A 12596-nucleotide genomic window follows, 5' to 3' on the forward strand; every position below is an offset into this window, starting at 1 on the left:
AAATATACGATCATTTAATTGCTCCTCATTAGGGGAAAAATGATAAATTTGTTTATAGGATTGTGTCGTGATGATACTTGGCATGCATTTTTTTTTTGTAGCTACTACATTTCCGGGCTTTTGACGGCTTTAATGTGAAGGGATAATTGTCACCAATGAATTACTTTCAGGCTTCAGCAGGCAAGACGTGCAATAATTTCTTCTTTGCCTGCATTTTGGTCCACCACAATAATCTATGATTTTTGATGATTTCTGCACTTACGTACACATTGCTGGCCGGTTTCATTTATTAAACCTATATACTCTACTTTCGTACAAAGAAAAAGCTAGAGGATGTAGTTTTTCTCATGATCAAATGAATTAGAAATAGGAAACAATCACACATCTTGGTCCAAGGTGTAGTGATGATCCGTGTAAATCTTTGAGATTTCAGCTCTCTTCTTGTAGGCCGTCATCTTTCCCTTCTTTGTAGCTTGTTTGATGCACTCATGATGCTATATCCATGGTAGTTTTAGATCTTCTCCACGTTGTGTACGTGCTTTTTAGACCTTAATTACATCCCCAGGCCATTACATTGAATGCTCTATGGGGAATGTGGTGGCTTTTGGTCAGGACATTCGACATCTCATAGTAGTACTAGTCTGCCAAAATCAAATTAGATCTTAAGGTTTAAGTCTCATTGCATTCAATGATCTTTCGGGCCGGCCCGTTGGCTTTCAATCGAGTTGTAGGGTGTGATCCCATAGTCTGTCCAAGTCTTATTTCATTGAATGCTTACCTATTTAGGTCTCATTTCAATGAATGTCTTTTCATGGGGATGTTTATAACGGGTAAGATACATATGATTGTCGCATTTGTTTCTTATTGGATTTGGATGAGAGATGTGGTCAAGATGTGTTAAAGAGATGATATAAATGATAAAAGATACTTTACGTTCATCAATTAGAGCAAAGTCATGAATTCGAAACTAAGCTCTACACTTCATCCCAATAACTAAATATTCTATTAACTGTGCAACTTATTAAGAAGTATTTTGGGAAGGGTGCCCTTCTATGTTCGATTTCTTTTTTTAATCTTGAATCTCATACCTACTTATAATCCTACGACACAAGTACTAATGGTGTGAGGGATTTGCTTGGGGAGGATGAAAAGAGAATTAAACTTGAGGGTATTCCACTCTTCACCTTGAAGGTTAGAATAAAGGACAATGAAAAAAAGGTGAAATCACTAGGAAAGGAGTGGCTGAATTGAAGTAGAAAAGAGAGTACGATTGGACAAGAAGAAAGGGACGAGCATCTTAAGTAAGAGTGGACTTGTCGAATGGATTGGGGGAGGCTGAAGAGAGAGAGAGAGAGAGAATAATGTAATTTACTTCGCATGCACAGAATGGATGGATGGATCATGCCCTTCATGGATGGTTGGGACTGTTGGGAATACTGAAGAGGCTCCAATGGACTTTTCCTGATGGTGGAATCTCTTCTGAACTCTGCAAACTTGTTTTTGTCAGAATGGCCCCCTTCTTCCCTTCTTTCTCTGCAAATAATATTCCTTCTGATGCCAGCTGCAGGGCTCCTTGGGATGTTTTTCCCCCACTTAATTATTGGTATAGTCTCAGGAATTAATGGGTCACGGATCTTATACCAAATTCAAAATGAATATATATCTATCTGTCAAGGCAGTTTTATTGATGGTAGAGAGATTGCAAAAGTTGCCACACCTGTGCACAGCGGGAAAACATGCAGTGAAAATGGTGATCAGCTAGCTGAGGTTAATTTAAATTTTGTATGTTTTTGGAAATCCCAAAAAGGTACGATAAAAACATTTAATATCAATATGATCATGATCACATGTTTCAGCTCCCCCACCAAAATGAACAAAGAGAGACAAGGTTTCAGCGGATTTCCCAAGTCATTCCCTTCTCCTGCAGATTACGAGGTGATGAATTACTGAGTTTAGTTATGTGCAGAGTGCCGGGGAACATCCCCTAGTGGCTGTGAGCGTGCCCCTCGTTAATTAATGCCGTTGGAAACGCACTCTCATTCTAAAAGGATATCATATAAAAATCTCAAAGTTTTTATGTTGGGTTTAAATTTGATGTTGATCAGGTTTTTTTAATTGAGTTTGCCATATGACCTTCGAGCTTTCGATATCGTTCACCGAATTAGAAGCGACAAATCATTGACAGATTCAATTTGTTAACTGAGTAATTTTCTTATGAATTTTCCTTAATGCCTTTTTTTTTTCTTTTTTCGTTTCAATTCATAATTAGGATAGAAAAATGATACTCAGAAGCATGTCATGTGGATGACACATGCATCGCACCAAAATGACATGAGTTTATTTATCAGAAAATTTAGTCCATATTTGGAATTACGATAGAAAATATAACTAATCGCTTAACTAATAAAATCTACTATTAACAAATTATTTACTATTTAGTAACTATGTGTTTAAAATACTTTCAAACATGTTACATTTGTTTAGAAACAAAGTAAAAAAGTACTTTCTGAAGTAGAAAAGATGATCATTTGATTTTTTTTTTTTTAATTTTGATCATATCTTTGAAAGTTTAAAAGTTATAATTATCTTAAAGTTATATGAGTATTTTCACCCATTGACAGTCTTTTTAAAATTCGAATTATGTTTCGCATTATCCGGAAAAGCAGGTTTGAGGAAATGATGTTTTTTTCTCAAAAAATAAGCTAAAAAGTTTTTTAACATGTGTCACTCAAATAACCTAATTTTTTCATTAAAAAGTTTTTAAGGTTATTTAAACACTTTTTAAGACTCTTAATGCAATTCCAAACATGCCTTTAATCTTGAATGTCTTTTACAAATAAAATCTTATTATATCCCGAATGCGGAAGATGTGCGAGTCACAAGTGTAAGTAGAAAGACTCTTGAGAATATATATTAAACATGGTTGGTCGAGAGCCTCTTTTGCAACTACAAGGTGTATGAATACTCTAAGTTTTGCTACTCAACATCTCATATATCACACACCACACTTATTTTTTATTTTTTTGGTTCTATTCTTCCTAAATTAATTGAGTTCTTATACTCTTAATTCATATTCTACATATTTGATAAGGGAAAAAAACCTAAAAAACCATGTGTAGTGTGAAAATGATGGCTAGAATCTTTCATACTCTTACCGGTCTTTACTGATTATTTTTCAGAGCCTCGGTCCATCTGTTTTTGAAAGACTCCAATAGTTGGGTGCCATATCATAAATCACACCATAATCAGGCTAGACTCATGCGCACAAGATAGAATTGCAAAACACTTCAATTGCAAAACAATTCACTTCATCTTAAGCCCGCGTGCGTCCAGAACCAAAGCCAAGCAAAGCACCACTGCCAACATCCGCCGCCACCAGTCCACCACCTTAAGGCCTTCATTGTCTTCCTTGGCCGATTTCGCAAACACTGATTACAACCCGATTTCCATTTGTAATTTCGTCACCCACTACGCAGCCATTGGTCCGTTCGTCACCCACCATAGTTCGTCATCAACTAACAGTTGTTCATGGCTGACTCCAGTGACCTTGGTGTTGCTCAGGTATTTCTCCTCTTTTACATTATAAATCTTTACATTACTGGTATTTGACAAAATGTTTGAAATAGTTCACTACACATTATATTAGTCTGTCTAGCTTGACTTTCAGTTTAAAGATGCCCATATGCTTGGCTGAGAGATTAATGATTTGTTTGAAGGAAAAAAAAAGAAAAAAAAATAAAAAAAAAAATAAAAACACCTTGATAATGGCATGCACTCCAGACATTCTCTTGTTAATTTTAATCGAATTTGTTGCACAAAGTTTGAGACAGAAGAGAATCTAGTTCTAGTCTTATTTTTAGATGGAACTTATGCATTTCCTCTTTAAAAATCTTGTCTGATCTTGGATTTTTCAATTATGATCATAAAACTTTAAAGTCGAATCTGCCCATATGTGTCATACCCATTGAATTTCAGTTTGAGTTGTATCATTTTGGAGTTTTCTTTGTCCAAGTGTGTAATACATAATAAAATAACTGACTTGTGTATTAGGGTGTAGTGAATTAGTCAGATGCTGAGATTATAGAATATCTCATTGACCTATTTGTTGTGCTCTTTACATGAGTCCCTGTTTTAATAAGCATCTTGCATATGTAATTTGATGATTTTTCATAACTAATGGACTTATAATCATGTGGTTTTGTATTGAAGGAACCAATTTATAATATTGATAGTGATAAACTTGAGGCTGAAAGTAAAGATATTCAATGTGATGTGAATGTTGAAGATAGTGTCAATGTCAAAGATGGAGTGAATGTGATTCCATCTTCAAGTAGTGGTCCGTTAGAGCCATTCATTAGTATGGTATTTGAAGAGGTCGAAGATGCCTAAGCATTTTACAAGGCATATGCAAGGAGACAATGATTCGCAATCTGGACGAATCATAATCGATTGTCGAAAGATGATAAAACTCTTTGTACAATAGACTATGTTTGCAAAATGGAAGGATTTCGGCGAGTAAGTCGGAAAGACATAGATAGAATAATCCCTGAACTCCCTGAGACAAAGATTGATGTAAGACAATAATGGGAATAAAGAAAGATGGTAAAAAATGGATAGTCAACAAGTTTATGGTTGGACATAATCATATTCTACTTACACCGAGAAGTACTAGTTTCATTCGTGGACATAGGGGAGTTACTAAAGTCTAAAAAAAACTTATTATGATTTTGAATGAGTTCCGTGTACCGCAAGGAAGATAACGTCGGTGTTGAGTAAAGATTCATGTGGTAAATTTAATGTCAGTTGTATTGGTAAAGATGTAGAAAATTAATTGAGAAGCAAAAGGAGAAAAATATTTGAAAAGGGGGATGCACAAAGGTTATACTCATACTTTCTTGATCGACAACTCAAAGAACCTGGGTCTGTGTTCTCTATGCAAACTAACAAGGATGTGTATGAAAAGTTGTTTTTGGGCTGATGTGAGATCAAGAGCTGCATACCAATATTTTAGGATGTTGTTACATTTGATGCCATTTATCTGACCAATATTTATAAGATGTCATTTGTGTCATTTTGTGGAGTTAATCATCATCATCAGACCATAATGTTTGATTGTGCTTTGTTGGTTAATGAAACGGCAGAATAATATACATGATTATTAAGAACATGGCAATAGGCAATGCTTGGGCGTACCCCTTCAACGATAATTACCGATGATGACAAGGCAATGGCTAAGGCAATTGTAGAGGTACTCCCAAATACAACTCATAAGCTGTGCTTGTGGCACATTTTACAAAAGTTTCCTGAATACTTGGCCTATGTATATAACAAATCTCCAGACTTCCAAAAAGATTTTCGTCATTGCATACATGAGACAATTACTACTGATGTGCTCGAGCAAGAATGAGCTTTGATTGTGGTGAAGTATGACCTAGCAGAAAATATTTGGCTGTAGAATCTTTACAGCCGACAAAATAAGTGGGTACCGGCCTACTTGTGTTTGACATTCTATGCCGATATGTCAACAACTCAGAGGAGTGAAAGTATGAATAAATTTTTCAAAAATTATGTTCGTTCAAGCACTATGGTTAGTGACTTTGTATATCAGAATGAGAAAGGTATAGATGCACGTTACTTTAAAGAGAAAGAGAAGGATGTGCAGACAAAATCTACGCGGTCGATAATGAAGACACCTTTAAAAATTGAAGAGAAGGCGGCAATTGTTTATATAAGAAAGTTTTTCATGATCTTCCAAGATGAGCTGTTCAATAGTCTACGGTACCAAGCAAAAAAATTGTATGTGAGTGGTGAGACCAAGACATATGGAGTGACAGCTCATGGTAAAGAAACACCTCTTTACCATGTGACATTGGAGGGTGATGAATGATATGCTACATGTACATGCCATATGTAGGAGTTTATAGGGATTCTTTGTAGGCACATTTTGTGTGTTTTTGACAATAAAGTGAAGTTAAATATATTGCCACAACAAAATATTCTAGACAGATGGACTATTAATGTTAAGAGTCGACCCATTCCCGACATACTATGTTTTGATGACTAAGTACGGCAAGGACAAGATGAGCCTACGATAAGAAAAAAAAAAATCAATGATACAACTTTATGACAGTGTCAAACTTGCATCACAGTCAGCTAAAAATACAATCACTTCACACTTGCTTTGTAAAAGGTTCAAAAAGAGTTACTTGCAATGGAAGATCATATAGAATGTTCACAAACGGTGCCCACCAATGATGATCAAATATTTAGAAGTTAAGTTATATCAAATTTTTCAAAAATGGTGCAGGATCCTCCACGGGTGCTCGCAAAAGGGCGCCCAAAGTCTTTGAGAGCGAAGAACCCAAAATAAACACAAACAACAAAGAAAAGACATTATAGCATTTGTAAGAATGAAGGACATGCTAAAAATAATTGTCTTATAGTGAGATATAGTAGTTTTGTAGTTATTTGTGTTTTATTAGTTTTTAATTAAAGAAACTAATAAAGTTTGTTGTTATTTTTGTAGGAATTTTGGGCCAACAACTGATAACATATCGGAACACTTGGATTCATAGTGCAAATTTGAATATATCTTGTATGTGATATATTCTCTCTTCTCTTTAGTTATACCTTGATGCGTAGCTACTCATTAAGTACCACGTCGTTCCTCCATTCAGCTAACTCCAAGGCGCCGTCTTACAACAGCTGTTTTGTTTTTGTTTTTAAGATTAATCCACTGAAAAAATCCACATTGTTTACCCATCTTATAATTTGAATAATTGTAAAATCTTCTACCAAAACTATTAGGTTTTCCAGAAATACATAACTTTGCTTAGCAACCACAATAGCAAAGTGGTCTCTCCAAGCTACATTTGTCTTCCCTTCTTACAATCCAAGAATTTGAACTAGAATGAGAACCAGAATGAAAAATCATTAATTTTAACAATGCTAATAAAAGAAACTAGCATGTTGGTGCAAAAAAAAAAAAAAAAGCCTATGATGTTGGTTTTCCCTATGAATTTGTCACATGCAGTATCTGTTAATCAAGCCCTACAAATACTATATGTAGCTTTTAAATATATATAAATATATATATATATATATATATATATCTCGTGGTCCTCTACAATTTTCCTTTACCGCAAACTCAGCCTTGTGGGTAGTGCAGTTGATTATAGTGGGTTGAAGCAAAAATAGGAGTAGACAATAGAACAAAATAATTCCAAGGTAGACACAAAGATTGAGTGTAGACTTACATCCTCAGGTGACAATGAGGAGAAAATATCGTTGACAAAGTAGCAAGATTATAATGGCAGCACAATGGTATACAAAACCAAATCTCAAGTACACACCGAATGGCTGGTGCACGTTCACAAATAGCACATGGACTTATTGGCAGTTGCATTCAACCAAATAGCACCGAAGTGAAGAAGAAGAAACAAAGCTTTCAACCAAATGTATAAAAGCTTAAAATGAGGTAACTGTTGTAAAGAGAAAAATGCTACCCTATAAAAAATGCTTAGGTGCAAAAAAATGCTACCCTACCATTTCAGGTATAGAAATTCAGGGGTTGCAAGTGCATTCAACCAAATATTTTGACATATTGGAAGTTTAACATATGCACAACTACATTAACACTTGGATTGTTAACACTCAGTGCTACATTAACACTTGCATTAACATATCTCAGTCAATGCATAACTCAAAAACAATAACTTAGATTTTGCAACATATGTACAACTACATGTTTGTATATGTGTATTTCATCCAAATAAACCCATACCAACTCTAATACAATGTAAAACCGACAGTTTGATCATAAATTTTCTCCAATTTGAGCATAATTTTTCTTTTTAGAACTTTTACCAAACACTTTCTATGCATCGCATTTTTTGAGGCTTCCAATAGTTTCTTCTCTTTCTTCTTCACCAGTTTACATTAACACTTACAACCAAACAGCATATTAACACCTAAAGAAGCTATCTAACACAACATCACCCAACCATCTATGGAGAATTTTGTATTGAGAATTTTCTATTTAAACTGTGAAAGGGGCATACCCCTAAATAAAAAATTATAGCGTGTATGCATAAATTTGAAAGACCAGAGAAAACGAGAAAGCTATATTACAAAATCAAGAAGCCAAAAAAATACTAGTAATTTGAAAAATAGTGAAAATCAGTTTGGTTTAGGGGTGGAGATCTCACAGTTTTCTTTGGAAATCGAGCTCCTTCCATGCCACCATCTGGGTCGAGCTTCATCGGGGGGTCAAGTTGCCGACAGGATGAGTGTGGGGTCGAGATTCGAGTTCCGTCGTGGGGTAGAGTTACCTTTGAGATGAGTGTGGGAGTCAAGATTGTTTGGGAATGAGATGGAGGGGATGGAGGGGAAGACGAAGAAGCGAGGCATGAGAGGGTTGTATGGGGTCTCATCGGGTGTAGGCAATTGCAGACTAAGTAAAATAAAGTACATACATGGTGCCCAATTATTGGAGGGCTGTTTATTGAAGAAGAGATCGATATGCATGTATTCTTTTCTTTGAATAATAATGGATACATTAGCACGCTTTTGTATGTTCGTTTTGCTTAACGGGCCCAAAGAAAGAAAATTTTTCCGTCCCAACGTGACTACTGAATTTTGATATCTAAATTAATAAATATCTTTCATAAGATATAATATACACTCGTTGTTTCGCAGTTAATAAATCCTACAAATGCATGTTGATAAGTTTAATTTTATTAATTGGATCAATTGGTCAGTTTAATACATTGATCACATGACTCTACTATTAGAGGGCATCCTTTGAGTTTTTTTTTTTTTTTTTTGTTTTTCAAACATGAGTATATAATGTTTTAATTTTTTTTTATATAAAAATGATATTATAGAATTTCAGATAATTGAAGGATTATTTTAAATTTCAGCTATGTCAATAGTATCTTTTGTATGTTGGGCTGGCATGCATGCATGCAGCACCCTCAATCCGGCCCTGCGTATAGTGTATAAAAATCAAATAAAGGGACCTATCTAATTTGAATGTAGGTGTGGGATGTTGACTCACGAGCATTAATAATGAAATTTTTTTTTCATCAGTCATTATTTATCATCTCACACTTTATAATTTATAAAAAATATTCTTATATTTTATAAAAAATATTCACACACCTTATAAATAATCTATAAGTGTGCGGTGTGAGAGTGAATAGTGACAATGCACAATAAATCTCTTTTATAATATAGTCTATTAATTTCTATAAATTAAGCGGAGATGGCCAGAATCTTCCAGCTTGATCGAGCTTAATCCATCCCAGATAGACTTTTATTTTTCCCTTCCACATGTTCAAATAAGTCATGCTGTGTCATTAAATCTCTCACCATGGTCCATGTATTGAGTAAATAGGAATGTTCAAACTATAAATAGATTACTTTGACAAAATAATATGGTTTTATGTAATTTATCAGATTTATTTTAAAAAGAATAATTTTCTAATCTGACAAATAATATTGAATTTGATTTATTTTAAAAAGAATATTTTTATAATCTGATAAATAATATTAAATTTATATAATTACTTTTATATAATTTGTTCGTCGTAGTTAATACCATATCACCGCCAATCAGCTGGCAGCAGTAGCTTCCTAGGATTTGCCGGTAAGGGTAGAACTGTAAACATGGGAGTACCGATTCTTCTTCAATTAGGGACATTTTAGTCTGGTTCCCCAAATATTTTACCAACCACGTCGTCGCTGTTGTCTTTTTTTCCATTCAAAGGAAAGATCAAAGACATGTGAACTGATCAAAGGAGTATAAAATAGACTTTCCTCTCCAATTTCTTTAATCGCTTTGAATTTGCTCCGTAAGAAGAAAGAAAGAAGAACGAGGAGGTCGAAATATGTCCAAGGCAGACGAGCCGGTCGTCGGAGTTCCGTACTATGTCGCACAGAATCCATACCAAGCCGGAGCCGTCCCACCAAACGTGGTCTACGGAGATCCCAAGGGGATTCCCATTCAGCAGACCATTTACCGGGACACTCCCGCTCCTTTCAACTGTGCTTATTGCGGCAACACCGGGGTTACCACCGTCAGGTAAGCAATAAAATTGTGAAATTCGCACTTCGTTTTCGTTTCTATATTTCTCAACCCCCCCCCCCCCCCCCACCCACCCACCCCCGGGGACGGTATTATCGTTTCTATGAATTTGATACTTTATCTTGGTATTGAGACATCGCAGTCAGTTATGTGAATTGGAAGTTCATTAGATTTACACTAAATAAGGAAGGTTTATCCAAAATGATATGCTTGTTGGATTTTTATCATCAAGGCCCCGTTAAATTCTTCAGGCGAGTCTTGATCGATTATTAAATTCTATTGATTTTTTTGCTTTTTAAAAGAGAATTTATTAAGAAAAAGGAGAGAAGTTTAGAGCTTTGATATGTGAAAGTCAATCTTGGTAAATTTATCTGAGCTATGAAAATTGAGATAGGTATCAGCTATTTAGTTTAACATGAGAGGCATGTAAGCTCTGCTTTCCGAACCAAATTGGGATGGATAACATGAGGGGAAAGGGTGTTGATTTCATATGGCTCAGAGAAATACTTCTCAGAGCCTTTAAACTGACCTCATGAAATTGCTAATGAACTATCACCTAGTTTAGAGACCCTGGTAAGCGTATGAGGAGCTTGCTGGTGTTGAAAAATAATCAGACCTCTAGAATTCTTTGAGGTTAGAATGGTAGCTGTGAATGGTTACTTTCTCAATGTCTCGTGTTTTTTTGAGATATCCACAAGAATAGAATTTGATACTATTTCAGAAGTAGAAGAGGTCACTGAAAACTTGAAACAAAATGATGCAAGGCTATGGACAGTGATTGACCATAACTGGTCTCTTATGTCAGTTATTTTTAAGTACTGGGTAGGATTATTGAAAGGACAGCTTTTTAGGCATCAGTATATCAAAGTGGCTAATATTTCCTGCACATAAACTCCTGTTGATTTTCCATAAGTTCCTTTTTCTTATCCCAAAAAAAGATCTGTAAGTTCCTTTTTGTCCATGAGGTTGTCACCTTGCATTTGGATCTTCTTGTGAACAGAGTAATCTGTTCTGATGATGAGGATTATACTTTTGGATGCCCTGTTTCATATCTACAAGATGCCAATAAGGGTTGTCGGAACTTTTCTTTGCCAGCTTTGATCTATTGTACTTGCTGCTTCACATTTGTTGTACTCGTACCTGCATGAAGCCATATTATGTGTGGAGCAGCTCCAATAAATAGATAGGGAAGGAATTTAGATCTTTTGGATCCATTTCATTAAGTAAGTCTAATCCATCTTTCTTTAGATGGAGTGCAAGTTTGAAGACCCACCAGTTAATGAAATTTGACAAGTTAAATCTTCCTTCTTTTTTTTAATTTATCATAGTAAGCAATTATTTACGTTTGTTACCAACCTCTCTCATTATAATATATCACACAAAATCCAGATCAAAGCCAAGTTTGGCAGCTGTTATTGGCTGCATGATGCCAATGATGCTTGGAATTTGCTTTCTTTGTCCTTCAATGGACTGCCTCTGGCATAAATATCATTACTGCCCTAGCTGCAAGGAAAAGGTATCAATATAAACTCCCCGTCATTTTTTCCTTCTGTTCCTATCATAGCATGCCTTCGTGTGCAAAAGTTCTGATTGGTAATTAATATTGTTACTGATATATCTGATGGTTTCTATTATAGGTTGCGGATTTTGAGAAATCAGATCCCTGTGCTGTGATGGATCCTCCTCACTGGACACAGGAAAGCTTTGCATTGCCTGCATGATAGGCTCCCGTCATTATACAGATCGTGACAACTTGTCTGTTTGTTTGTTGGCAACTTCTTTCTCTTTACATGAAGTGGTAAAGTAAGATTCTTGATGTATATATTTCTAAAATGCTGCAATAACAACCTTCATGTCTACGACACATGTAGTCTTGTACCATACAGCTAGTATTGTTTTGAATTACTCACGAGCTTTGTGAGATACACAATCTGTATTGTCTTGCACCTTAGATTGCTTATCAGCAAAATTGAGTTTGTCTGTGACTAATAAATCAACGATTCTGTATCGCATTTGGACTTGCTGCTGTTTTGGTTTTGCTTAATCCAGAGCTGAATCCCTCATATTATGTCCTTGTAGATAAAAGCAATTGCATTTGAGAGTAAATATAGAACCGTTATAAATTTTCATGAGTATATTTTATCATGAGGATTGATGAACAATGTGTGTCAGCACCGTCTGCATCACCAGGCGTATAGCGATAACCCCGCTATGTGGAATGCCTTTTCTTTTAAGTTTATGGCGGTGGAGGCTTTATCCTGGGTTAGGGGTTTTACTTGAGGTCAAACGGTAACCAAAAGAAAGGAAGCCCAATGGCACGTCTTCTTCTGGGGCCGAGCAGTGAATCACAAGTAGTTGGAGCCACCAGTATTGGTGGCCAATTAAGGAATTAATAAATATACTGTATTACCATGGCACAAAAATGATGGTATTTCGGCCCCATGATTCCAAAATCCTCGATTTGCCATTGGATTCTTGGTGTTGTTCTCAACCCTAGCTATGAGAAAAT

The 12596-nt window shown here is 35.5% G+C and overlaps 1 protein-coding gene across 1 annotated transcript; it reads left to right on the plus strand.

The window, feature by feature from the left end:
* Positions 1-9703: 9703 nt before the first annotated feature.
* Positions 9704-12099, plus strand: LOC121256552 (GSH-induced LITAF domain protein-like). Its single transcript, XM_041157391.1, has 3 exons — positions 9704-10084; positions 11477-11603; positions 11725-12099. Exons 1-3 carry the CDS (start codon positions 9891-9893, stop codon positions 11806-11808), a joined length of 405 nt encoding a protein of 134 aa, XP_041013325.1. The 5' UTR covers positions 9704-9890; the 3' UTR covers positions 11809-12099.
* Positions 12100-12596: the final 497 nt, after the last annotated feature.

Source organism: Juglans microcarpa x Juglans regia, chromosome 3D, assembly GCF_004785595.1.
Source record: "Juglans microcarpa x Juglans regia isolate MS1-56 chromosome 3D, Jm3101_v1.0, whole genome shotgun sequence".
NCBI classification, from domain to species: domain Eukaryota; kingdom Viridiplantae; phylum Streptophyta; class Magnoliopsida; order Fagales; family Juglandaceae; genus Juglans; species Juglans microcarpa x Juglans regia.

Bases quoted from the DNA above. Each gene is read 5' to 3' on its own strand.
- LOC121256552 (XM_041157391.1), top strand. From the start codon at position 9,891: ATGTCCAAGGCAGACGAGCCGGTCGTCGGAGTTCCGTACTATGTCGCA. The intron at 10,085-11,476 runs GTAAGCAATAAA...CACAAAATCCAG, and splicing joins ACCGGGGTTACCACCGTCAG to ATCAAAGCCAAGTTTGGCAG. The intron at 11,604-11,724 runs GTATCAATATAA...TTTCTATTATAG, and splicing joins GCCCTAGCTGCAAGGAAAAG to GTTGCGGATTTTGAGAAATC.